The sequence below is a fragment of the Melanerpes formicivorus genome, unplaced genomic scaffold, assembly GCF_026170545.1.
Source record: "Melanerpes formicivorus ecotype bairdi unplaced genomic scaffold, bMelFor1.0.p_v2 SCAF_95, whole genome shotgun sequence".
Lineage (NCBI taxonomy): Eukaryota > Metazoa > Chordata > Aves > Piciformes > Picidae > Melanerpes > Melanerpes formicivorus.
Genome location: NW_027142447.1, coordinates 2,259,916 through 2,287,480, shown reverse-complemented (window position 1 = coordinate 2,287,480; position 27,565 = coordinate 2,259,916). Strand labels below are relative to the sequence as shown.

The 27,565-nt window shown below is 51.3% G+C and overlaps 1 protein-coding gene across 1 annotated transcript; it reads right to left on the bottom strand.

Moving 5' to 3' along the window:
- Positions 1 to 316: 316 nt before the first annotated feature.
- Positions 317 to 27,517, bottom strand: LOC137455295 (uncharacterized). The gene is made up of 20 exons (XM_068165986.1): positions 27,350 to 27,517; positions 27,202 to 27,258; positions 24,874 to 24,911; positions 22,635 to 22,775; positions 21,797 to 21,859; positions 19,830 to 19,950; positions 19,315 to 19,407; positions 17,239 to 17,399; positions 16,259 to 16,344; positions 15,969 to 16,052; positions 14,104 to 14,166; positions 13,896 to 13,973; positions 13,717 to 13,805; positions 11,664 to 11,700; positions 8,875 to 9,023; positions 8,034 to 8,096; positions 7,065 to 7,140; positions 5,429 to 5,513; positions 5,152 to 5,239; positions 317 to 4,668 (listed from the first exon to the last, which is right to left on the bottom strand). Exons 1-20 carry the CDS (start codon positions 27,506 to 27,508, stop codon positions 4,558 to 4,560), a joined length of 1,842 nt encoding a protein of 613 aa, XP_068022087.1. The 5' UTR covers positions 27,509 to 27,517; the 3' UTR covers positions 317 to 4,557.
- Positions 27,518 to 27,565: the final 48 nt, after the last annotated feature.

Sequence of the window (27,565 nt, the reverse complement as noted above, 5' to 3'; positions counted from 1 at the left end):
AGATCCTGAGAAGTCCTTCCCCAGCCTTCCTGTAGGCCCCCTTCAGATACTGGAAGGCCACAATTAGGTCACCTCGAAGCCTTCTCTTCTCCAGACTGAACAGCCCCAACTCCTTCAGTCTGTCCTCACAGGAGAGGTGCTCCAGCCCTCTGATCATCCTTGTGGCCCTTCTCTGGACACCTTCCAGCACCTCCAGATCCCTCTTGGAATAGGGGCTCCAGAACTGGAGGCAGTACTCCAGGTGGGGTCTCACCAGGGCTGAGTAGAGGGGGAGGATCACCTCCCTTGCCCTGCTGGCCACACTTCTCCTGATGCAGCCCAGGATCTGATTGGCTTTGCGGGCTGCAAGTGCACACTGAGAGCTCCTGTTGAGCTTTTTGTCCCCCAGCACCCCCAAGTCTCTCTCCTCAGGGCTACTTTCCAGCAAGCTGTTGGCTGCTCAGTAACTCCTGGTTGCCTCTGGGACATGGGCTGTGTGTGGAGTGCTCAGATCAATCCTCTTGCACTCCTGGCACTCATTCCTCAAGGGCCACCTCTGCCAGCAGGCTGTGGCCCTGGAGCAAAAGGCTGACAATTCACTGTGGTGTTAGGGGTGCATCCTAACTGGGAGGCTTTCACATCAGCCAGAGATAGATGCTGCCTTTTGCCAGGAGTGAGAGAGTGCCTGTTTGATAAGGGTGGGCTGTGACAGCACTGCTGGGGACCCCTTCTCTGTAATGGGAGGCCTGTGTGAAAGGGCTGGCCTCTTGGTCTTAGCTCATGGTACTAGGGGTTAGATAGCATCAGGCTTTCAGGAGCTTGAGGACTCTCTGCAAAGCTGTCAGCTGTCCTTCCCTGTTTATCTAGTGGTTCAAAACCACCTGGGTAACTCTCCTGGCCCTTGCCCCTACTCTCAGGGTTGTGGGGGTGCTCTGTAGGCAAATTCTCCCCTTGAGGAAGAGAGTCTCATCTCTTGGTGGTGTCAACTGTGCTGTAATTATGACCACATATAGATTCTTAACTAGTTGTTGCTTGCAGTCATGGCAGCTGCCATCTTAGAATAGATTAACCAGGTTGGAAAAGACCTTTGAGATCATCAAGTCCAACCTATCACCCAACACCATCTAATCAACTAAACCATGGCACCAAGTGCCTCATCCAGTCTCTTCCTAAACACCTCCAGGGATGGTGACTCCACCACCTCCCTGGGCAGCACATTCCAATGACTAACAACTCTTCTGTGGGAAGAACTTTCTCCTCACCTCAGTTCCAAGCAGGAGAAGTAAATTTAACTATATTTAGAATAAACCAATAAACCTTTATTTAGAATAAACCAAACCAGGTTGGAAGAGACCTTCAAGATCATCGAGTCCAACCCATTAACCAATCCAACCCACCCAAACAGCTAACCCATGGCACCAAGTACCCCATCAAGTCTCCTCCTGAACACCTCCAATGACGGCAACTCCACCTCCTTGGGCAGCACATTCCAATGGGCAATCTCTCTCTCTGTATAGAATTTCTTCCTGACATCCAACCTGAACCTCCCCTGGCGCAGCCTGAGATTGTGTCCTCTTGTTATGGAGCTGGTTGCCTGGTGTGGCCTAACCAGTGCAGTGTACAGGGGCAGAATGACCTCCCTGCTCCTGCTGGCCACACTGTTCCTGATGCAGGCCAGGATGCCATTGGCCCTCTTGGCTGCCTGGGCACACTGCAGGCTCATGTTCAGCCTACCATCGAGCAGTACCCCCAGGTCCCTCTCTGCCTGGCTGCTCTAGCCAGCCTAAACCTCCCCTGGCACAGCTTGAGACTGTGTCCTCTTGTTCTGGTGCTGGTTGCCTGGGAGAAGAGACCAACCCCCACCTGGTTACAACCTCCCTTCAGGTAGTTGTATCATAGTATCAGTCAGGGTTGGAAGGGACCACAAGGATCATCTAGTTCCAAGCCCCCTGCCATGGGCAGGGACATCCCACACTAGATCAGGCTGGCCACAGCCTCATCCAGCCTGGTCTTGGTGGCTCGGTAGCACAACAGACCCTTAATTAGAAGGTTGTGAGTTGAAGCCTGCAGTGGGGAGTAGTGTCCTCCCTACTGTAGTCATGAGGTCTGTGGTGACAGGTTGGACTCGATGATCTTTGAGGTCCCTTCCAACCTTAGGAATACTGAATAACTGAATACCTCCAGGGATGGGGCCTCAACCACCTCCCTGGACAACCCATTCCAGGGCTTCACCACTCTCATGGGGAAGAACTTCCTCCTCACCTCCAGCCTCAATCTCCCCACCTCCAGCTTCATTCCATTCCCCCTAGTCCTATCACTACCTGAGATCCTGAGCAGTCCCTCCCCAGCCTTCTTGTAGGCCCCCTTCAGATACTGGAAGGCCACAATTAGGTCACCTCAGAGCCTTCTCTTCTCCAGACTGTTGTAGAGAGCAAAAAGGTCTCCTGAGCCTCCTCCAGGCTAAGCAACCCCAGCTCCCTCAGCCTCTCCTCACAGGGCTGTGCTCCAAACCCCTCCCCAGCCTCATTGCCCTTCTCTGGACACCTTCAAGTGTCTCAATGTCCTTCTTAAACTGAGGGGCCCAGAACTGGACACAGGACTCAAGGTGTGGCCTAACCAGTGCTGAGCACAGGGGCAGAATATTCATTCATTTCCTTCAAGCAGTCATGTTCTTGGCAGGAATTTATTCTCAACTCCCTTATTGCTCTACAATACATTTCAGCAGTGGCCTGCTCAAAGTTTGTTGGTGTTTAATAACTTGTCATTCCTTATAGAGGAAACACTTGGCTTTTAAAATGTTCTTCAGAAAGCTGAACTACACTTAGAATGTAGTAGAAAAAGTTCTGGCAGTATCATAGAGGAACTAAGATAAAAGGCAACATCAATCCTGTGGCTGCTGGTGCCAGCTGATGGGGTGGAGCTGACACTTCACCTCAGGTAGTGAAGGAGACAGCAATGCAATCATTTCCCAGTCAGGTGCTATCTGACTTGATTTTGGTCATTAGTAAAGTGCTAGCTGTGTTTAAACTTAGGGTGTGTATGTACAGGGGAAAACCAAACCAAAACACCCAAACTGTACCAGGTGTGACAGAAACTGCAGCTACTCTCTGTTCTTTCCTTCCAGGCTAAGTAAGAAGACAGGGATCTCTCCTCCTGTCTATACAAGGCAGCTTCTCCAGCAGCCTGATCACAAGCCCAGGATCCCTGGTGAGGTAGGCAACAGGAGATGCCTCTGAGCATTAACCTCAGGTGACTCCAAAATTAACAGAAGTGCTTCCCTTTGGTCACTCCTAGGCCTCCTCTTAGCTCTCATGTGGCCCTACTGCTGCTGGCAGGACACAAGTACCTAAGAGTTTGCACTCTGAGGCCTGTCACTGAAACAGTACTGTGGCTTGGAACCTTTGTTGTAGCAGTAGAGTCTGCTGCAGCTTCTCTTGCAGAGGAGATGCAGCAGAGCCTCACCTTCAATTCATGTCTTAATTCCACCTTAGTTACTTAAGGAAGTGCACTCGGGGTAAGAAGGGGTTGGCTTCTTATCTAGAGCTAGAAAGTCTGTCCCCACTTTTGTTCTATGGCCCCTTTGAGTAGGGAAAGGCCACAGTAAGGTCTCCCTAAGCTCCTGCAGTTGTTCAGTAGGGCTTTCTACTTTCAAAACCATCTGTCTGTGCTGGCTCAGCACCTCTGGAGCAGCACTTCACAGCACTACCAGGTAATGTCTTCTGTTTGACTACCTCAATGACAGTAGACTCATGGTTCAGCAACCAGTGGGGGAAAGGAGGCTCCCCAAGGCTTAGCTTGAGAAAGAGAGATGCAACTGAAAGCCAGGATCCTGAGTCAAGGCCCTTGGGTGACAGAGGTGCTGAAGGCTGATGCTCTGCTTTCTCCTCCCCCTGCACATCAGGCTGAAGGGCAGAGGTAGGACTGTTCATGTAGTGAGCAGAGCCATGCTTTGTGCAGCAGGCCAGCTAACCCTACACCATGTGCAGCATGAGGCACAGAAGCCCAGTGACACTTCCATAGCTACAGGCTTCCTGGTTTGCTCTGAGGGCTTGTCTAAGGGGCCACAGCACACACCACCTAACTTCAGATCATCCTCCTTCCAAAGGAGCTAGGTGTTATTTATTAATGAAAGCTGCCTCTCCCCCTCCACACAGGACCTTTCTTCTGTCCTGGATCAAGAACAGAAGGTTTGAGGTCTAGGGGTTGTACCTTTCCATCCAGTCATATGGACTGCTCACTTGCAGTCCTGCCTTCCATCTTTACATAGGGCCACTACATGGAAAGAAGTTGCAGAAGATAGTTGCAGCTTCCCCTGCCAGCAAAAAGGAACTTAGCTAGCACAGCTGGCCTCCCCTGTATCAACTGGGCCATCAAATAACAAATGGAGTAAAAGTTATGTCTGCTCAGCATCAGTGCCTGCTCAGATCACTCTCTCTCCCCTTCCTCAAGTGGCCTGCTACTAAGGCCTTATTCAGATGAACACTGGGAAAAGGCCACTCTAATACTTGGCCAGGTCAGACTAGGACAAGAGGGAGGTGGGGGGGAAGAGAAGAGTTGGTTCCCATCTTGGTCACATCCTCATGCAAGGATGTCATAGTAAATGGCTGGCTTTTTGGTCTGGTAACGAAACTGCTCTAGCTTCAGGCCAACCCTCAGGAGAACAGCTTCATCCCACCATTTTGCCATGACCTGGGGAAAGAGGAGAGAAAGAAAAGGGGGGAAAACAAAGAGAAAAGTAGCATCATCACATCTGGACACTCCTGAAAGCCCTGCAAAACAGCTCTTCCCCCTCTCACCCCTACAGCACCAAAAGGAGACACACTCTTCCCTTTCACCCTATGAAGTATGGCACCAGGGCAGATGCATAACAAAACTGAGACTCATCTCAAGAAGAGCAAGAAAGGACCTAAAGAAGTTACAGAACTGAGAAATAAGAGTAGTGACCAATAGTGTGTCCTGATGCAAGCAGACAGAGAAATCTATCTCCCAGCTACCTGTAGAGCTGCTCTGCCATTCAGGAGTGAGTCAAGTCTCTTCACTTGCCAAGTGAAACTTTATCACCAGTGCCTGTCAAATGTGCTGTGTGGAACAGCAGGCTCTGGCTGTAGGGGTTCAGGGGAAAGGCAAGCTGGAGGTTTGGTGACCCAGCATGCACAAAGAGTCAGTGCTCACCTGGAAGTTGATAGGCAGCCCAGCAGCAGAATATCCAACGGGCACCACAAGGCCTGGAATCCCAGTGAAGTTACCAAGCTGCATGAACCTGGGGGAAAAGCTCTCATCAGTGCTTCTGATTCCTGATGTGGGACAGCAACAAAGTCATCCTTTTTTTGGGAAGGGCAGCTAGGACAGAGCTCTCTTGATCCACAGCCTAAGTTCCTTGAGTTAATACAGCTAGTCTCCAGCTGATCCCAAGTTTTGGCTCCCTCAGCACAAATATCACTCTGCTCACCTCATGGACCGGACTGTGAAGGACAAATCGCTGCTCCCAGTCACAAGGTCAGATTCACAGATTCTTGGGGCAGTGGAAGGAACAGCTGTGGAGGAATCACAGAACAACTGTGAGAGAGAAAAGCACCTCAGAGGGTCACCTTGTGTAACCCTCTGCCTCAAGAACAGCCAGCTAGAGCAGGCTGCCTTAGACCATGACAGAGTGGCGATAGAATAGAATTAACCAGGTTGGACGAGACCTTTGAGTCCAACCTATCACCCAGCACCATCTAATCAACTAAACCATGGCACCAAGCACCCCATCCAGTCTCTTCCTAAACACCTCCAGTGATGGTGACTCCACCACCTCCCCAGGCAGCACATTCCAATGGCAAATAACTCCTTCTGTAAAGAATTTCTTCCTAACCTCCAGCCTAAACCTCCCCTGGCGCAGCTTGAGACTGTGTCCTCTTGTTCTGGTGCTGGTTGCCTGGGAGAAGAGACCTACCCCCACCTGGCTACAACCTGCCTTCAGGTAGTTGTAGATGGCAACCAGGTCTCCCCTGAGCCTCCTCTTCTCCAGGCTAAGCAACCTGAGCTCCCTCAGCCTCTCCTCACAGGAACAGTGTGGCCAGTAGGAGCAGGGAGGTCATTCTGCCCATGTACACTGCACTGGTTAGGTCACACCTTGAGTCCTGTGTCCAGTTCTGGGCCCCTCAGTTTAGGAAGGAGGTTGAGTTGCTGGAAGGTGTCCAGAGAAGGGCAACAAAGCTGGGGAGGGGTTTGGAGCACAGCCCTGTGAGGAGAGGCTGAGGGAGCTGGGGTTGCTTAGCCTGGAGAAGAGGAGGCTCAGGGGAGACCTTCTTGCTGTCTCCAACTTCCTGAAGGGAGGTTGTAGACAGGCAGGGGCTGGTCTCTGCTCCAAGGCAAGCAGCACCAGAACAAGAGGACACAGTCTCAAGCTGTGCCAGGGGAGGTTTAGACTGGATGCTAGGAAGAAATTCTACACAGAGAGAGTGATTGGCCATTGGAATGTGCTGCCCAGGGAGGTGGTGGAGTCACCATCACTGGAGGTGTTTAGGAAGAGACTTGATGGGGTGCTTGGTGCCATGGTTTAGTTGATTAGATGGTGTTGGGTGATAGGTTGGACTCAATGACCTCAAAGATCTTTTCCAACCTGGCTAATTCTGCATTCTGGTGATCTGGACAAACTCATGTCCCTGGAATACAATCAAGGCACTGGGATTCATGAATTAAGTGGTCAGTTTCTATTCAGAGCACGAACATCTTCCTGCATAAGTAGATGCCTCGTCCCTCCTGTGTAAACATTGCTGGCTCTGCATCTGCATTTCAAGTGCCAAGAAGAGTTTCTCACTGCCATGGGCACAGGTCTAGATATACACAGCAGCTTTTCTAACCAGGCCCCATCTTCACCTAAAGAATAAACCAGGTTGGAAGAGACCTTCAAGACCATGGCGTCCAGCCCATCAACCAATCCAACCCACCGAAACAACTAACCCATGGCAGGCTTGAGGCACAGCAAAGTCCTGGCCAAAAAAGAGAGTCACACACTTCAAACAGGGCAGGGAAAGCACATGGCCTGGCTGTGGTTAAGATGCACCAGGCAGCTGATGGGCATCAGCTCCTTGGCCCAGTACCTGGTGTAAGGATGCAGTGCACCATGGCGAAGATCTCTCGCAGAAACGCCATGCTCCGAGTTCTCTGTCGGTTTGCCTGCAAGCACAGAGAGGAGTGTCTGACCAGGGCCTCTTCAGTCATCAGGCTCCTGCTTGCCACTGACAGACTTCCAATCAGAGCTCATGTCCTTGTAGTGGGTTGAAATTTCTCCCCCCTCCTCCAATGTTAACTGCCACAGCTGCTGCAAATGATTACCCCGTCCTTGCGGGTTGGAAGGTTGTTTGGCTTGGAGGAGGCTGCCCCTGTACTCAGCACTGGTTAGGCCACACCTGGAGTCCTGTGTCCAGTTCTGGGCCCCTCAGTTTAAGAAGGGCATTGAGACACTTGAACGTGTCCAGAGAAGGGCAACAAAGCTGGGGAGAGGCCTCAAGCACAGCCCTGTGAGGAGAGGCTGAGGGAGCTGGGGTTGTTTAGCCTGGAGAAGGAGGCTCAGGGCAGACCTCACTGCTCTCTACAACTCCCTGAAGGGAGATTGTAGCCAGGTGGGGGTTGGTCTCTTCTCCCAGGCAACCAGCACCAGAACAAGAGGACACAGTCTCAAGCTGTGCCAGGGGAGGTTTAGGCTGGAGGTGAGGAGAAAATTCTTCCCAGAAAGAGAGATTGCCCATTGGAATGTGCTGCCCAGGGAGGTGGTGGAGTCACCGTCCCTGCAGGTGTTCAAAAAGGGACTGGACATGGCACTTGGTGCCATGGTTTAGTTAGTCATGAGGTGTTGGGTGAGAGGTTGGACTTGATCTCTGAGGTCTTTTCCAGCCTTATTGATTCTATGACACCACTGCCAGGGGCATGTCCTCTGTGGTGCCCCCCCATTCAGCCACAGCAGAGGGCAGTAGTCCCCAGGAGTATGGGAGGTTAAGAGAATCCTCTACCCCACTTGTGCAATTTCACTAGGTGTCTCCCTTCAGCCTTCACCACTGCCTGCTCTTTACCTTAATGTAATCCAGAGCTGTGAACTGGGAAGCCAAGGCCATGGTTGCCCGAGTCTCCAAGTTCTGAAACAAAACAACACAACACATCAGTCATGGCTCTGCTCAGGAGACATTCATGTGAAGACCCAGGACTTGCCTTCCAGGTCTGCTGTCCTGTATCAGTAGTCATTGAACAGGTGGTTTGTCACAGAAAAAGCAGGAGAGCCTCAGGTTTCTCACTCCCATGACACTGCAGACCACCATAGAGCAGTAAGGGTTGGAAGGGACCTCTGGAGGTGAGCGAGTGCAACGCTCCTGCCAAAGCAAGATCCCCTAGGGCAGGTCACCCAGGAACACAGCCAGGTGGGTCTTGAAAGTCACTAGAAAAGGAGACTCCACAACCTCTGGGCAGCCAGGTCCAGTGCTCCAGTTCACTCACAGCAATGTTCTTCCCCATGTTGAAGGGGAACTTCCAGTGTTCCAGTTTGTCTGCAGCACTGCAAAGACACTGGCCCCTCCCTGACACCCACCCTTCAGGTATTTGTCAATGTACTATGAAGATCTCCTCAGCTTTCTCTTCTCCAGACCCAGGTCTCTCAGCCTGTCCTCAGAAGACAGATGTTCCAGTACCTTAATCATCCTTGTAGCCCTCCACTGGACTCTCTCTAGTACATCCCTGTCACTCTTGACCTGTGGAGCCCAGAACTGGACACAATACTCTGGATGTGGTCTCACTAGGGCAGAGTAGAGGGGGAGGAGAACCTCCCTTGACCTGCTGGCCACACTTTTGCTGATGCACTCCAGACACATTCTGCATCAGCCAGGACAACAACTGGCAGTGGTGCAGGCTGCAGACACTTACCATTTCATGGAAGTGTTTATTGAAGTCAGGCTGCAGGAAGTCCCTCATCTCACTGAGGATGCAGGTTGCATGTGCTACTCGCACTTCCTCCATCTCTGGAAGGGACACTTCAACCACACAGGCTCCCAAGCTCTGCAGGTGCCACACAGCTGCACAAACAACAAGCAAAGCATGGACCTGTGAGCAGAGGCTGAGAGCCCTGGGGCTTTTCAGTCTGGAGGAGACTGAGAGGGGATTTAATAACTGTTTATGAACATCTGAGGGCTGGGTGTCAGGAGGGAGGGGACAGGCTCTGCTCCCTGTGATAGGACCAGGGGCAACAGATACAAACTCCAGCACAGGAGGTTCCACCTCAACATGAGGAGCTTCTTCCCTGTGAGGGTCACAGAGTACTGGAACATGCTCCCCAGAGGGGTTGTGGAGTCTCCTTCCCTGGAGACTTCCAAGACCCATCTGGATGCATTCCTGTGCAACCTGTGCTAGATTCAATGGTCCTGCCCTGGCAGGGGGGGTTGGACTTGATCTTTGGGGGTCCCTTCCAACCCATGCTTGGTGCCATGGGTTAGTTGATTAGGTGGTGCTGGATGATAGGTTGGACAGGATGATCTTGAAGGTCTCTTCCAACCTGGTCTATTCTACTCTATTCTAACATCCTGTGACAGCATCCTTGATTTCACCAAACTTCACAGAAGGGCTACAAATCCCCACTCCCCCAAAAAGTTAGAGAGCCCACAGGCCATTACAAGGCAAGCATCTCCAGTGCATCACACAGCATGCAAACTGCTGCAGATGCTTCTCCCAGGTAAAAGCCTTCAACCTAACTGGATCTCAACAGTCCAACAGGGCAGCAGTAGGGGCTTGCAGACAGGCTTCTAACTCACCTGCTACATTTCAGGCAAGTTCATCCCCTACCTTCTCAGGATCTCAGGTAGTGATAGGACTAGGGGGAATGGAATGAAGCTGGAGGTGGGGAGATTGAGGCTGGAGGTGAGGAGGAAGTTCTTCCCCATGAGAGTGGTGAAGCCCTGGAATGGGTTGTCCAGGGAGTTGGTTGAGGCCCCATCCCTGGAGGTGTTTAAGCCCAGGCTGGATGAGGCTCTGGCCAGGCTGATCTAGTGTGGGGTGTCCCTGCCCATGGCAGGGGGGTTGGAACTGGATGATCCTTGTGGTCCCTTCCAACCCTGACAGATACTAAGATACCTTTAGCTCCAGTTAACCTAGAGTAAAAGTGGACTGACTTCTCTGAGCACTTAACATGACAGTGTTCTCCGAGCACAAAGTGATTCCTTAGCATCAGCAGATTCTCATTCTTCTGAACTGCAATGGTGCAAGACCCCAGGGGATGCTCAAGAGACCAGGTTGACCACAGAACCACCAAGGTTGGAGGAGACCTCGGAGATCATCAAGTCCAACCTGTCACCACAGACCTCATGGCTAAACCATGGCACCAAGTGCCACATCCAATCCCCTTTTGACACCTCCAGGGATGGTAACTGCACCACCTCCCTGGGCAGCACATTCCAATGGCTAACAACACTCTCTAGCAAGAACTTTCTCCTCACCTCCAGCCTAAACTTCCCCTGGTGCAGCTTGAGACTGTGTCCTCTTGTTCTGGTGCTGGTTGCCTGGGAGAAGAGACCAACCCCCTCCTGGCTACAACCTCCCTTCAGGTAGTCGTAGAGAGCAAGAAGGTCTCCCCTGAGCCTCCTCTTCTCCAGGCTAAACAACCCCAGCTCCCTCAGCCTCCCCACACAGGGCTTGTGCTTGAGGTCTCCCCCCAGCCTCCTTGAGGGTATAGCTTCACTAAACCCTGATGCACTTCAGCAAGGCTGGACACCAAGCCTTTGGGACAAGTGAATGTTTTTCAGCTTAAAAAGAACCCCTTTCTTTGTCTGACCCCCAACCTCTCCATAAACACACAAGCTTGCCTACTTCACAGCTTTATGCTGCATCTCTCCCAGCAAAACCTCTACACATGTAGAGGCATGTCTGTAGAAATGATGAGGCTGAAGAAAACACAGGCAAAGAAAGCCTGAATGCTGTGAACTCTCTCAGCTCCAAGGTCTAAGAGGCCAACTACTACACCAGGCATTGGAGAGTCTTCCTCCCCAACCCCTGAGTGCTTGCCAGGGTCAGTTCTGCTTAGTCTAAAACCTGCCAAAGGCCCCCTAAAGGCATCATTAAGCTGATTTCAAGGCAATCCCAGAGGGCTGGATAAATCAAAGACCCAGCCCTGTCTTTCCTGCTGAACACTATGCTGTCCCTCCCTTAAGTCTTACACCATTACAGCTTGAAGGGAAAGTATGACTGAGCACAGATCTGCCTTTATCCAGACAAAGGCTTATTACAATGGAAGAATGGAGTCCAGTGTGCTCTGAAAAGCCTGGAACTGCTGAGCTTTTTAACCCTCAGCAGCCCAGAGGGCTTCCTTAACACAAAGCTACTGCTCTTTGTCCAGCTGGAGCTCTTCCACAGAATCACAGAATGTTAGAGGTTCAAAGGGATCTCTGGAGATCAAGTTCAAGCCCACTACCAAAGCAGGATCCCCTAGGGCAGGTCACCCAGGAACACATCCAGATGGGGCTTGAGCTGCCAGAGAAGGAGACCACAACCCCTCTGGGCAGCCTGTTCCAGTGCTCTGCCACCCTTACAGTAAAGAAGTCTTTTCCTCATGTTGAGGTGGAACGTCCTGTGCTGCTCTTTGAGGGCTTTAGGCAGATCTTTTCACACAACAGGAGCACCAAGGGATAGCAGGACAGGAGGCAGAATAAGAGAGGTTTCCTCTTTACCTTTTTCACAGGTGGACACAACTTCAGCATCACATGCCTAGAGAATGAGAGGAAAGAACCAAGTGGGCTTTTGAGCACACTCACCAGGACTTCAGCCCTTACCAAGCCTTCCTTGTTCCTCTCCCTAATCTTAGTAAATTTGCATCAGTAAATTTGCTGATGACAGCAAGCTGGGGGCAAGAGTTGATCTGCTGGAGGGTAGAGAGGCTTTGCAGAGAGACCTCAACAGGCTGGACAGATGGGCAGAGTCCAAGGGCATGAGATTGAACACATCCAAGTGCCAGGTTCTGCACATTGGCCACAACAACCCCATGCAGTGCTACAGGCTGGGGTCAGAGTGGCTGGAGAGCAGCCAGGCAGAGAGGGACCTGGGGGTGCTGGTCGATAGTAGGCTGAACATGAGCCTGCAGTGTGCCCAGGCAGCCAAGAGGGCCAATGGCATCCTGGCCTGCATCAGGAACAGTGTGGCCAGCAGGAGCAGGGAGGTCATTCTGCCCCTGTACACTGCACTGGTTAGGCCACACCTTGAGTCCTGTGTCCAGTTCTGGGCCCCTCAGTTTAGGAAAGATGTTGAGTTGCTGGAAGGTGTCCAGAGAAGGGCAACAAAGCTGGGGAGGGGTTTGGAGCACAGCCCTGTGAGGAGAGGCTGAGGGAGCTGGGGTTGCTTAGCCTGGAGAAGAGAAGACTCAGGGGTGACCTTATCACTCTCTACAACTACCTGAAGGGAGGTTGTAGCCAAGAGGGGGTTGGTCTCTTCTCCCAGGCAACCAGCACCAGAACAAGAGGACACAGTCTCAGGCTGCATCAGGGGAGGTTCAGGTTGGATGTTAGGAAGAAGTTCTACACAGAGAGTGATTGCCCATTGGAATGTGCTGCCCAGGGAGGTGGTGGAGTCACCATCACTGGAGGTGTTCAGGAGGAGACTTGATGGGGTGCTTGGTGCCATGGGCTAGTTGTTTAGGTGAGTTGGACATGATGATCTTGAAGGTCACCCCCAACCTGGTTTATTCTATTCTATTCTATCTCTTCATTACAAATGCCAAGCATATGAGCTTTCAAGCCCAATTTCTAGACTGGGATGATGAAACCCCACTCAGCAGCCCCAGCATTGTCACCAAATGGATACTTTCCTCATTTGATTCTAAGCTAACTGCCTTTTGTAATCAGTTCAGAAGCTCTGCTGCTGATAGAAACAGCAGTACAAGGAAGCACAGCGTTATCAGCTGTCCAGTCCTCACCTTTCCTCATACCCCCAACAAACTTCTAATCATAAGGCTGCCTTAGGAAAAAATAAAATCAAATACAATATCTACCTCTGTCAGTGTTTTCACCCAGGCTGTTAGAATAGAACTAACCAGGTTGGAAGAGACCTTTGAGATCATGGAGTCCAACCTATCACCCAACACCATCTAATCAACTAAACCATGGCACCAAGCACCCCATCCAGTCCTTCCTAAACACCTCCAGGGATTGTGACTCCACCACCTCCCTGGGCAGCACATTCCAATGGCCAATCTCTCTTTCTGGGAAGAACTTCTTCCTCACCTCCAGCCTGAACCTCCCCTGGCGCAGCCTGAGACTGTGTCCTCTTGTTCTGGTGCTGCTTGCCTGGGAGAAGAGACCAACCCCTACCTGGCTACAACCTCCCTTCAGGTACTTGTAGAGAGCAATAAGGTCTCCTCTGAGCCACCTCTTCTCCAGGCTAAGCAACCCCAGCTCCCTCAGCCTCTCCTCACAGGGCTGTGCTCCAAACCCCTCCCCAGCTTTGTTGCCCTTCTCTGGACACCTTCCAGCAACTCAACATCTTTCCTAAACTGAGGGGCCCAGAACTGGACACAGGACTCAAGGTGTGGCCTAACCAGTGCAGTGTACAGGGCAGAATGACCTCCCTGCTCCTGCTGGCCACACTGTTCCAGATACAGGCATGGAGATGGGCTAAGGGAGCTAAAGAGAAGAATCTCTAATGATGACAGGCAAGAGAAAAGTGAATGCATTGAATTCTTTTAATATCTCCTTCTGCAAAGCAGCAGAAAGAGAAAGATAGAAGAGGCACCTTAAAATATGTCCAGTCCACTCCCAGTTTCAAGCCTTTCAGGTCAGGAGCACACACATCAGACAGGGTTGCTTTGGGCTGTTTCAGTCCTGCAGGGAACAAACAAGGGAGCACACTTGTCTAGGATGCCTTGAGGAAAGCACAGCAGCTGGGCTCCAGGAGGAAGAGAGCTCACCTACCATATGGGTAGAGGGGATCAGGCTCAGCAAGGAGGCTGTAAACAATGGCTGCATCGGTCACTGAAGTACAGATGGGGCCTGCAAAACACACAGCAGTTAGTAAAATGGGACAAAGTGTAAACAGCACCTTCCCCCCAAGGTATGGAGTGCCTCCCCTGCGAGAGCACCACACAGCAAGGTCCCAGGAGTGCAGCACAAGTCCTCTTACCTACACTGACTGTGGAGTAGGACAGCGGCAAGCAACCGTGGGCACTGATGCGCCCAAAGGTACCTGGAGAGGAGGAAATGGACACTTAGCTAAGGTACCAGCAGCTGCTGCTAGCATCTGATCTAGAATGGCACTGGGGCAGCCAGTCAGCAAGCAAAATACCCCTGCCAGTCACTTTTACAGCTGCCTCTTCAGAGCCCAGTCACTCGCCTTTCAGTACCTGTCCTGCTGGCCACAATCTGTACTAGTGAGAGAGAGGCCATCAACAGCCAAAGTGTTCTCCCACCTTCAAGAAACCAGTTGAGGGGAAATAAGGGCAAGAATGTTTTGAAATAGATGACTTCACACATGCAGAAGCAGCAGTGTGGAGTACAGAGAAGCAGGAGCAGGACTATCAACAGCAGGAGATACCACCCTCTGGGAGATTTTGCCCCCTTCACCAGTGAGCCTTCAAGCCTAACATCAGCTGTCTTCTGCAGGTACTCACACCACCCTCCTGGCCAGTTATGCAATCACAGAATGGTAGGAGTGGGAAGGGACCTCTGGAGATCATCTAGTCCAACCCCCTGCTAAAGCTTATTCACCTAGATCAGGTTGCACAGGAAAGTGTCTAAGCTGATCACATGTGAAGAGTGGAAAGAGACTCAGGGCTGAGTATCTGGTTTCAGAGGAAGCAGCCAAGCTACTCTGAACTGATCATCCATTCCCCAGAGCTGGCATCCCTTTAGAATAGAATTAATAAGGTTGGAAAAGACCTCTGAGATCATTGACTCCAACCTATCACCCAACACCATCTAATCAACTAAACCATGGCACCAAGCACCCCAGCCAGTCTCTTCCTAAACACCTCCAGGGATGGTGACTCCACCACCTCCCTGGGCAGCACATTCCAATGGCTAACAGCTCTCTCTGGGGAGAACTTTCTCCTCACCTCCAGCCTAAACTTCCCCTGGCACAGCTTGAGACTGTGTCCTCTTGTTCTGGTGCTGGTTGCCTGGGAGAAGAGACCAACCCCCACCTGGCTACAACCTCCCTTTAGGTAGTTGTAGAGAGCAAGAAGGTCTCCCCTCAGCCTCCTCTTCTCCAGGCTAAGCAACCCCAGCTCCCTCAGCCTCTCCTCACAGGGCTGTGCTCCAAACCCCTCAATCAGCTTTGTTGCCCTTCTCTGGACACCTTCCAGCAACTCGACATCTTTCCTAAGCTGAGGGGCCCAGAACTGGACACAGGACTCGAGGTGTGACCTAACCAGTGCTGACAATCCTGCCTCACCACCTTCCATGCTGTGGCCACTGACCTGTGCATTCCCTCTGTCTTGGGCACATTCTCCTTGATTACATGAGTCCTGTAAAAACTGCATTGCTGCTTCTTGTAATGCTGAGCTAAGAGGGAACAGCTACATCCTGGTTTCATCTGAGCTTCTTACCAGGTTTAACTTAGACACAAATCTGAGCAGCCTCAGGCTCTCCATGCAATTGGGGTGATGGCCAACCACCATGGGTGGAGGTGCTTTTCACCAGCTCCCCACAGAGACCCAACCATGCTGTGAACAGCTCCAGGCAAAGAAAGAAGATGGAAGAGGGACAGGCCAGTGGGTAGAAATAAAAGCAGCCTTCATGTTTTGTTTAGCATTTGACTCCATTAATTCAGGTTTTGTTGGAACTGTCTCCAGCAGCCAGCACTGAGAATACTTCCACCTGCCAGCCCACCCCCCATGACTGTACTGCAGAGTTTCCCTGGTCAAGTTTGGCTTGACAGGAAGTTAATGGACTGTGCCTGGCTTGACTGTGGCATTCTGTCTGATACAGTAAATGACAAACACACCACACCACCACCACTCCCACCCCATCATGATTAAAGAGCTCTACCTTTCAGCCCCACCACACCACAGAATGAAGCAGGAATCCTCACAGAGCCACCTCCATCTGTGCCAATAGCCACTGGGCAGAGACCTACAAAAGAAACCACATGTTGGCCTGTGGTCAGAGGGACCTTGTGCTGTCCTACCAGCAGCTGTAGCCAAGACAGCACATGTTGCACACTGATCAGCTAGGAGTTGCCCCAAGCTTCTAAGGTCCTTCATAAAACTAAATGCCTGAGGCACTTTGGTTTAGGACCTTCCTCCCACCACCCCTGAACTCTGTTTAGGAGCACCTACCTGCTGCTACAGCTGCTGCTGACCCACTGGAGCTCCCACCTGTGAAGCAGTTAGGCTGGTAGGGATTCCTAGGGATCTTGTGGTACCTGAAGCAGACAAATAGCATTGAATGTTTTCCTAGGATGGACTGCATGTAGGAAAAGATCCAGGGGCACAGCTCAGGGATTCCAGCACCCCAGGGAGCGCTATGTCCCTACAAAACAAGATGCAAAGAGAGGGACTCAAAGCAAGAGAAAGGGTGCCACTCCAGCTCTTCTGTCTGTAACAGCACTGTGCCATTACTGCACAACCCAGAGCAGCAGGCACTTCCAAAAGGTGAAGCAGCTGGTGGCCAGCAATTCTTAGAGACAAGCACACCAACATCCTCAGCTCTGCTCTCTATCCCAGAGCAGCAGCTCCCAAAGTCTCCAGTCTGACCACAGTGCCTACATAGCAGAGACCTGCCAGGTGGCTGGGCATCCAGCTGGCCTCACACAGTGAGGAAATGCCCTGGCACATTGCTGTAGCTGAGGGGGAGTCCCAGCCCCATCCAGCTGCATGTGTGTGGAAGCTGGGGCTGGGTTACTACAGAAGTCCATCTCCAACAAACTTCTTTGCTGCCATAAAGGTTTGGCTCAGACTGCTTCTCTGCTCCCCCTTCTTTGTATTCAAGCAACTGGGGGAGTCTGCTCCTGGAACAGGATGTTGCAGTTCAGACACTGCTTGGGTGTCAACAGCTGTCCCAAAGTGCCTGAGCCATCACACAAGCAGCACCCTGCTGTGGGACCCCCTCTGCCAACCAGGGGAAGGGGAATTTAGGAGTAAAAAGCAGTATCACTAACTGTTGGTGTGCACCCACCACAAAGAAGACATTGCCCACACAGGACACCGCTGGAGCTGGGAGTGGAGACAATTCTCCTCTTAACTCTTATCTCACTCCTCTGGCACATACTAGGTAACCACCTGGCCTAGAGGAAGAGAGGGGAAAGTGATTTTTTTACCTATTGGGGTTGCATCCAGTTGTTCCAGTCCCTAGTTCATGCATGTTTGAGACCCCAATAATGACAGCCCCTGCCTCTCGCAGCTTCTTGGCCACAGTAGCATCTTCGGTTTCAGGCTCTGTCCCGAGGTAGACTGTGCCCACACGGTGATGGTAAGGTACCTTAGCAAGAAGACACTGTATTACTCATCCTACAGCCCTGGCAAGGTAGGCAGGCACATGTGTGTGCATCACATGCACACTTCACTTCAAAACAGACCCCAAAGAGCTAAGGGCCAGGATGCTTCACTCCTCAACTTGACCAAGTCCAAGTGCTGGGTGCTGCACTGTGGCCACAACCACCCCATGCAGTGCCACTGGCTGGGGTCAGAGTGGCTGAGAGCAGCCAGGCAGAAAGGGACCTGGGGGTGCTGGTTGACAGTAGGCTGAACATGAGCCAGCAGTGTGCCCAGGTGGCCAAGAAGGCCAATGGCATCCTGGCCTGCATCAGGAACAGTGTGGCCAGCAGGAGCAGGGAAGTCATTGTACGCTGTACTCAGCACTGGTTAGGCCACACCTTGAGTCCTGTGTCCAGTTCTGGGACCCTCAGTTTAAGAAGGACATTGAGACTCTTGAATGTGTCCAGAGAAGGGCAACAAGGCTGGGGAGAGGCCTTGAGCACAGCCCTGTGAGGAGAGGCTGAGGGAGCTGGGGTTGATTAGCCTGGAGAAGAGGAGGCTCAGGGGAGACCTTATTGCTGTCTACAACTACCTGAAGGGAGGTTGTAGCCAGGTGGGGGTTGGTCTCTTCTCTCAGGAAACCAGAACAAGAGGACACAGTCTCAAGCTGTGCCAGGGGAAGTTTAGGCTCAAGGTGAGGAGAAAGTTCTTTCCAGACAGAGTTGTTAGCCATTGGAATGTGCTGCCCAGGGAGGTGGTGGAGTCACCATCCTTGGAGGTGTCAAAAGGGGACTGGATGTGGCACTTGGTGCCATGGTTTAGTAGTTTGGGTGTTGGGTGACAGGTTGGACTTGATGATCTTTTCTAAGGTGTTTTCCAACCTTACTGATTCTCTGATTCTGTCAGGAGGGATGCTTAACCCTTCAAAACTTGGTCCTTCTCCCATGCAGAGGAGCCCTTTTAATACCATGATACAGAAGAGCAGAACTATGTAGATGGTTAAAAGGTCTGCCCCTCTGCAGCAATTGAGAGAGTGATTGCCCATTGGAATGGGGTGCCTAGGGAGATGGTGGAGTCACCATCACTGGAGGTGTTCAGGAGGAGACTTGATGGGGTGCTTGGTGCCATGGGTTAGTTGTTTAGGTGGGTTGCATGTGATGATCCTGAAGGTCTCTTCCAACCTGGTTTATTCTATGTATTCTATGTAACTGCTATGCCCAGAGGCTGCAGAACAGTCACCTTGGCCACACAGCAGCCCCATTTTCCACTCTTTTGGGGGCAGAGCTGCAGTGGTTCAGACCCACAGCGCTTTGAAGGAAGCCACCAAGGACAGGCATAGACAAATGCCAAAATACCAGATGGACTCCTTGTCAGGGTATGCTAAGTACTCTTCACCTTGAGGCAGCAATAAAAGAACCTGTATACAAACAGGCCTCCCACTTGCAGGTCAATCTCTGCAGAGCCTACAACAGGAGCATTTAATGGTAGCTATTAGGCCACAGGCAAAACTCCTTGAGAGCAGAGATTTCCAAAGCAAGCTGCATCTTTCTGACCCATGTCCTTTAGGGTGACAGGGATGCTTTGCCAGTGGAGCAGAGTTAGTGCCAGAGAAATACACCCACCACTAGAGATCCTTCTATACAGTCTAATCTCATCATACCAGGGACTGTTTCCAACCCTCTCCCCGCCCCCATCTACTCCCCATGGATTAAAGAGATGAGCACAAGATAAGGAATGTGTCTGCTGTACCCAAGATCTGTCTTCACCTGGCAAAACTTGTTAATCCTACTCATTACAAGCCCTCACTGCAGACATATTCTCAGGCTTCTGCTGAGGAGTTGGCCTTCAAACCTTGCTGCAGCGAGTTGTCCAGCTTGACCACCTGCAGCATCAACTGCTGCCTAAACAAGGAGACTCACCACTTTGAACTCCTCTTTCAGACACACTGGGATACCATCCAGATAAGACAGGGTACATTGATTCCTATAACGAGCAGTGGAGGCCTCAGCCATCTGCACAGAAGGGGAGGAAAAAATGTGTTATATTAGATATATATATATTTAGTTGAGCTGAAGGTCATTACCAGTACCAGAACAGACACCACAAATGGCTCTCAGCCTCCTAACTAAGCCAAACTATAGAAGTTTTCTTTCTTTCTCCCAACATATGCTGATTGGAAGCTGCTACTTGGATGCAGCTATGCCAATGGATGCCACACAAGCACAGAAGTCCCCTTTCAAACACAGTCATCTAGCAGGGAAGCAGATTGCTTTAATGCCACCTCTCTTTGCAGGAAGGAAAGCAAACTTGTTTGCAGCTCCCTACAGGAGGAGGAAGGAAAAAGGTACACATTTTTCTGTGCAACATCCCAGCAAAGGACCTTCTGCCCCTTCTAATGGGTGCTGCTGCTCTTTCCTACCACAGGCAGACTTACCAGCATTATTTGCTCCTGGTCCCACTGCACTATTGCTCTGAGTGGGGGGGTGGATTTGTCACAGTCCTCCAGTGTGGCAATGATGTTCTTGGCTACCTGAGCTGGGGTCAGCTTCCCACTCCTACAGGAGAGGACAGAAGTCAAGACCTTGCAACAAGACCCCCACACCACAGCCATGCATAGGTTTTGTCTCTCAGGGAACAAGAAGTTGTTCACAGAAAGAGTGACTGGCCATTGGAATGTGCTGCCCAGGGAGGTGGTGGAGTCACCATCCCTGGAGGTGTTTAGGAAGAGACTGGATGAGGCACTTGGTGCCATGGTTTAGTTGATTAGATGGTGTTGGGTGATAGGTTGGACTGGATGATCTCAAAGGTCTTTTCCAACCTGGTTAATTCTATTCTAAGATGGCAGCTGCCATGACTGCAAGCAACAGCTAGTTAAGAATCTATATGTGGTCATAATTACAACCCAGTTGACACCACCAAGAGATGAGACTCTCTTCCTCAAGGGGAGAATTTGCCTACAGAGCACCCCCACAACCCTGAGAGTAGGGGCAAGGGCCAGGAGAGTTACCCAGGTGGTTTTGAACCACTAGATAAACAGGGAAGGACAGCTGACAGCTTTGCAGAGTCCTCAAGCTCCTGAAAGCCTGATGCTATCTAACCCCTAGTACCATGAGCTAAGACCAAGAGGCCAGCCCTTTCACACAGGCCTCCCATTACAGAGAAGGGGTCCCCAGCAGTGCTGTCACAGCCCACCCTTATCAAACAGGCACTCTCTCACTCCTGGCAAAAGGCAGCATCTATCTCTGGCTGATGTGAAAGCCTCCCAGTTAGGATGCACCCCTAACACCACACTGAATTGTCAGCCTTTTGCTCCAGGGCCACAGCCTGCTGGCAGAGGTGGCCCTTGAGGAATGAGTGCCAGGAGTGCAAGAGGATTGATCTGAGCACTCCACACACAGCCCATGTCCCAGAGGCAACCAGGGGTTTCTGAGCAGCCAACAGCTTGCAGAACCTCCAAGTATGGGATGTGCTTCTAGCTCTTTCAGAATTGGACATATTGACTAGGGGAGAGCAGGCAAACTGCTCACAGGGGCACAAAACTGCTCACAGGGGCACAAAACTGCTCACAGGGGCACAAAACTGCTCACAGGGGCACAAAACTGCTCACAGGGGCACAAGCAGCTGGGAAGCCAAGGGATTCTTCAGAGACCCACAGCATACAAACAACTTGTATAATTCAGATGAACCTTCCTCTCCTTCTCACATGTCTGGGCAAACAAGATGTGCAGGAGTCTTTCACAGAGATGACTGACAATAATCCAAGGAAAACAGCATTTAATTATCCTTGCAGGGCTTGTAGAAGTTGTGCCACCTCTCCTAGGGTTTTCTCCTTTGTTATTCTATTAGATGAAAAGGATTGCAGAGGGTAATGCTAAACAGTGATACCTCAAGGACAGTCTTAACTCCTGTGAGGAGAGACCAAGGGAACTGGGGATGTTTAGCCTGGAGAAGAGGAAGCTCAGGGGAGACCTCAGTGCTCTCGACAACTACCTGAAGGGAGGTTGTAGCCAGGTTGGGGTTGGTCTCTTCTCCCAGGCAACCAGCACCAGAACAAGAGGACACAGTCTCAAGCTGCACCAGGGGAGGTTTAGGCTGGAGGTGAGGAGAAAGTTCTTCACAGAGACAGCTGTTAGCCATTGGAATGTGCTGCCCAGGGAGGTGGTGGAGTCACCACCACTGGAGGTGTTCAAAAAGGGACTGGACGTGGCACTTGGTGCCATGGTTTAGTTAGTCCTGAGGTGTTGGGTGATAGGTTGGACTTGATCTCCAAGGTCATTTCTAACCTTACTGATTCTATGATTCTAACAGAGAGATGCCTGAGAGCTTGTGGAACAGTAGCAGCCTGGAGAGCTGCAGGAGAATGTGCACGAGAGGTTGTTTTCAGAGCATAATTTCACCTACCGGTAGCAGTCCAAGTAGTCTTTGATCCCTTTGAAGCTAAAGCCATTTTCAGTAGAATCAGACCTGCAAAGAAAGAATTAAAGAGGCAACTGTGAACCATCAAATCCACCTCTGTTCAGACCTGTAGACTTCAGCATTGCAGTCCAGTGGAGGCTTAGGCATCCAAGTAAGTTCTCAGAGTAATCCCGTAGAACACTGTTTGGACTGCCAGGGGCAGGGGGCTCCAGAACTGGACACAGTACTCCAGGTGGGGTCTCACCAGAGCAGAGCAGAGGGGCAGAATCACCTCCCTCGACCTGCTGGCTGTGCTTCTCTTCATGCAGCCCAAGATGTGATTGGTTTCTGGGCTGCAAGTGCACACTGCTGGCTCATGTTGAGCTTCTCACCCACCAGCACCCCCAAGTGCTTTTCTTCAGGGCTGCTTGTGGATTGTTTTCTTTACAAACCTGTGATCCTTCTCTTCCCCAAGCAACCCCTATGTTCTCTTTGAGAGTCCTTGCAGGCAACAAGCAGCACAGCTGCAAACTCACTGAAAGGCTTGTACCCACCAACCAGCCAACCACTACATGTGCCTGCTCTTGTAGTGCAGAGCCCCGACAAGGGCACAATTTGTTCCCTCCCCAATAAGCTGGCTCCCTGAAGCTTCCAGCAACTTCACAGTGCTTGCAGCTACTGGTGATGTGTAGGTTACAAAAGAGGGAAGATTGACAGTACTATTTGTTTTGTAAAGCAGCTGAGTGTGGGGAAAGATGTGATGGCAGATTACTGCCAACAGCTTCCCACTCACACAGCAGTGCCAACAGGCGTGCTCTTCCGCTCTCACACACCACACACTGACCTTCCATCCAGCAGCTGCTCTATAACATTTGAGGTGTTTTTAGCCTCAGACTTGTCTTCTCCACCCTCTGCAGCAACCTCTGGGATAAATGTGGGATCTTCATGAATGTCAAGTGAGCGCAAAAGCAAGAAGCTGTTCAGCCTGAAAGAGAGAGAGAGTCACTGCCAGAGTCTGCGAGCTCTACCATGACTAATCTTTCAGACCCTTCAGAGGGAGCTTTACCCAAGAACATTTTGTCTAGGCAGCCTGCTTTCACAGCAGGGAGTTGCAACATTTACAAGACCATCTCTCCCACCTCCTCAAAGGGCAGCATCAAATCTAGTCTGCTTGCTTAACAAAGCCTCCTACTCCTTGATTTAAGGCTGGCCGCCCTCCAGCAACCAACCTGGAAGTGAAATGGTCAAAGTTGGATGAGGCACTTTTATTAGATAGATCACCTACAGGGCCAGTACATACAGGAATGGAGAGGAAAAGGAAAGGAGAAAGTAGTATAAACCATGATCTGCTTCAATGCAGTTCACTTGCAATCAAACACAGAGAACACTGCAGCACAGGTCCGGGGCTTGGAAGCTTAAAGGCGCAGCCTCAAACGGTCACACACACAGAGCAAGGAAATCAAGACCCTGCCACAGACTTCAAGGAGTGATCTGCTGTGTAACAACAGTGACACTTGCCTGGCTTTGAGTCATTCAGAAAGTCCATGCCTCAAGTAAAGATTCATGGGTATCAGTTATGTTTAATACATTTCCCAGTGTCCTGGGCTTAGACACAGGTGACTCATCAAATGCTGGGCAAACCACACCTCAGGACATAGTTGAACAGTGGTGGTCTTAGGTTGATGGTTGGACTCCATGATCCTGCAGGTCTTTGCCAACTGAAACAATTCCATGATTCTAGGAGCCTGAGGTTCCTGAGTTCGTTTGAGTAGCTCTTAGTGCAACATACACTTGAAAACACAGTTTCTGAACAAGTGCAAGAGAAGGAGCACAAGCCAACCTCATGAGGTTCAACAAAAGCAAGTGCAGGGTCCAGCGTCTGGGTCGAGGCAATCCCAGGCACAAATCCAGGCTGGGCAGGGACTGGCTGGAAAGCAGCCCTGAGGAGAGAGACTTGGGGGTGCTGGGGGAGGAGAAGCTCACCAGGAGCTCTCAGTGTGCACTTGCAGCCCAGAAAGCCAATCAGATCCTGGGCTGCATCAGGAGAAGTGTGGCCAGCAGGGCAAGGGAGGTGATTCTCCCCCTCTGCTCAGCTCTGGTGAGACCCCACCTGGAGTACTGCCTCCAGTTCTGGAGCCCCTATTCCAAGAGGGATCTGGAGGTGCTGGAAGGTGTCCAGAGAAGGGCCAGGAGGATGAGCAGAGGGCTGGAGCACCTCTCCTGTGAGGACAGACTGAAGGAGTTGGGGCTGTTCAGTCTGGAGAAGGCTCCAAGGTGACCTCATTGTGGCCTTCCAGTATCTGAAGGGGGCTACAAGAAGGCTGGGGAGAAACTTCTCAGGATCTCAGGTAGTGATAGGACTAGGGGGAATGGAATGAAGCTGGAGGTGGGGAGATTCAGGCTGGAGGTGAGGAGGAAGTTCTTCCCCATGAGAGTGGTGAAGCCCTGGAATGGGTTGTCCAGGGAGGTGGTTGAGGCCCCATCCCTGGAGGTGTTTAAGCCCAGGCTGGATGAGGCTCTTGCCAGGCTGATCTAGTGTGGGGTGTCCCTGGCCATGGCAGGGGGGTTGGAACTAGATGATCCTTGTGGTCCCTTCCAACCATGACTGATTCTATGACACTAAGGAGAAAAGGCTGGCTGAAAACAGTGCATATCCTTCAAAAGAACATACCACAATCTCTGAACTTCACATTTAGCCATTACTACTATTCTTTCACCACTGTGGGGGTGATTTACCACTGTGGCAGATTTGTGCATCCATAATCCTTGAAAGAAAAATTGCTCTTCCTCAGAGGAACAGAAAGACAAAGAGGGAAACTGGGGATTTTGGTTTCTAGGCACCTGTCTGAGGGTGCAAAAAAGGTTGATTTCTTCTGACAGTGAATCACTCAGACCAAAGTAGTTAATACAAAAGAATATAGTAAAAAAGATACCTATGAAATAATCTTGCTCACTCTCCAATCAAATTCTGAAATGGTCATTTCAGATAGCCTGATGAGTGGTATGCAATGCAAGCACCTTAAAAAAAAACCCAACAAACCAAAAGAGATAACCTTGGAGGGGAGCAAACTCCCTGCTCTTACCTCATTAAGAATGGCAGTAAGCAGATCTGTCCAAAAGCCTAGAAGAAAGCAAGCAGAAACATTGGTTTGCAGTGACTTGGACCTGACCACCCTCCTTGCTAGGCAAGGAATGCTGAACATGCTCAAAACTGCTTCAGTTTCAGAGCACTCTAGAGAGCATGCAATGCTATGTAGTAAAAAAAAACCCCATACAAAGGCACAAATGTTTGCACTTCAGGCCACAAAATTCCCTTGAAATACTTTCCTCCCACCTCTCATTAATATAAAGAGTGTATTCTTCTGGCTCTCCTGCCTTTGTCCTTCCCTGACTCGGTCCAGAAAGCCTGCAGCTGGTGGCTGCAACACTGAGAGGCATCTATATAGCTCCCATCCCTTACTTTCCTCATGCTCTGCAGAGCATGCAAACATTGGATGAGGTAGAAACTTACTATTATCTTATTCACCCTGCTGTTAGTCTTTCCTGTTACTCAGATTCTGTGCTAAACCAAGTCAGCTTGGAAGAGCATGAGAAACTGAGAGATTCCATGGCAGCAGACAGCTGAAAACACTCTGAACAACTTGGTTCCCAGGGCAGCAATACCACTGGTCCCAGTTCATAGCAGTGCCAGCCTAGTTCTAGCCTGTCTTAACACCCCAACAATGGATTGCAGAAGCATGTTATGTCTGAAGTAAGGCTCACGCTTCTAGATCCAAGAAGTGATATGTTGCTTCACACATTATGTAAGAATTACCACAGAATCAACAAGGTTGGAAAAGACCTCAGAGGTCATCAAGTCCAACCTGTCACCCAACACCTCATGACTAACTAAACCATGGCATCAAGTGCCATATCCAATCCCCTCTTGAACACCTCCAGGGACAACAAATCCACCACCTCCCTGGGCAGCACATTTCAATGGCTAACAACTCTCTCTGTGAAGAGCTTTCTCCTCACCTCCAGCCTAAATTAATTAACCTCTTTTTGAAAAGACATCACTCCTAATCTACATCTAATCTAAACCAATACAATCCCCTAGGAGATGGAGATTCTCGTGTCCCTCTCCAAGGTGGATGTCAGAAAAGGAAACCAGTCCACAACCACACACCAGAAGCCACCACAAAATAAAAGATAAAGAGGTATTCAGCTTGTTATATCCTGGAAGAAAGCCATCTGCAAGGTACTCTCACAAACTAACAAAAGCTCGCTGCTAGCCCTCACTCCAGGCCCAACCAGCTGCTAAGCTAACAAAGCTCCTGAAAGGAGATCATAGCAAGGTCCAAGTAACTAGTGACAGGATGAGAGGAAATGGCCTCAAGTTATTCCAGGGGAGGCTTTGATTAGGCATTAGGAAAAAATGTCTTTACTGAAAGAGTGGTGAGGCATTGGAGCAGGCTGCCCAAGAGCAGAGTCACCACCCTGGAGATGTTAAAAAAACCCATGTAGACAAGTCACTTTGGGACATGGTTTTGTGGTCATCCTGGTGCTGGGCTGATAAGCTGGACTTGATGATCTTAGGGCTCATTTCCAATCTTCATGATTCTCAAATTGTAACATAACACACTGTTGAAATGACACTTCTATGCCTAACCTAGACTCTGCCAAGCAGCAGCAACAACAACAAAATCCACCTGCTTTTGGGCAGACAATGCCACAAGGTCCTCAGTGCCAAGCAGATGTAGGCTTTTCTGCCCCACGGCAGTCAGGTCTCCTCCACAACTGCCTCAGCGCTAATCAACCTGCAGGCTCACAGGCACACCGAAGCCCAGCAGAGGAGGAAAGCCCGAGGGGGGGGACAGCTGCCTTCAAAGCCCAAGCCCACCCGAGGAGAGCACTGGCGGGACAGCTGCCTTCAAAGCTCACCCAGAAGAGCGCTATAGAGACAGCTGCCCTCAAAGCCAAAGCCGACCCGAGGAGAGCCCTGTGGGGACAGCTGCCTTCAACGCCAAATCCTACCCTGAGGAGAGAGCACTGCGGGGGAGAGTTGTCTTCAATACCTTTCTGAAAGAAAACCCAGGGCCTCAAATCCCTTCACGTCTGGGGAAAGCGGTCCTGTGCTGTATTCGAGTTGGATGCGGGCTCCTGAGTGGATGCACCCGAAAGCACTCTGCCGCCCTCAGCCCCGAAGCCAGCTGCCTCCCCCCACAGCATCCCACCTGGGAGAGAGGGAGGTCCTGAAACCGCGCCAAGCGCCGCAACTTCCCTCGAAACGCGAATGCCACCTTCACGCCGAGATCCCTCTCCCTCCTGCCTGCCCGTCACTCGTGGCCTCCTCCAGGTTTCCCCAAGCAACCTAAGGTTTTCCTGTCCTGTGTACCGCGGGCGGCGAGCTCGCCCCGGCCGCTACTCACCGTGTTGGCCACATGGACGAAGAGCCGCAGCCCGGAGCCGCACAGCCGTGGTGCCCACTGCGGAAAGGAGGCGAGAGGTGAGCGCTGGGCCCCGCGCCCCGGCACCGCTCCCTACCTCCCCGCTCGCCCGCCCTCTCCCGGAGCTCACGGGTTCCTTGGGGGGGCTGTAGCCCCTCTTCTCAGCCCGGCCCGGCTCCCGGCGACGCAGCGTGGCGCCCGCACTGCCCGTGTGCCGCCGTACGCAGCACAGGTAAAAGGCGGCGGCGGCCGGCAGCAGCCAGAGCAGCAGCAGCAGGAGCGGCGCCATGACCAACGCTCCCGCAGCGCCCGGCTGGGGCTGAGCCCTGCGGCTCCCGGGGCGGTG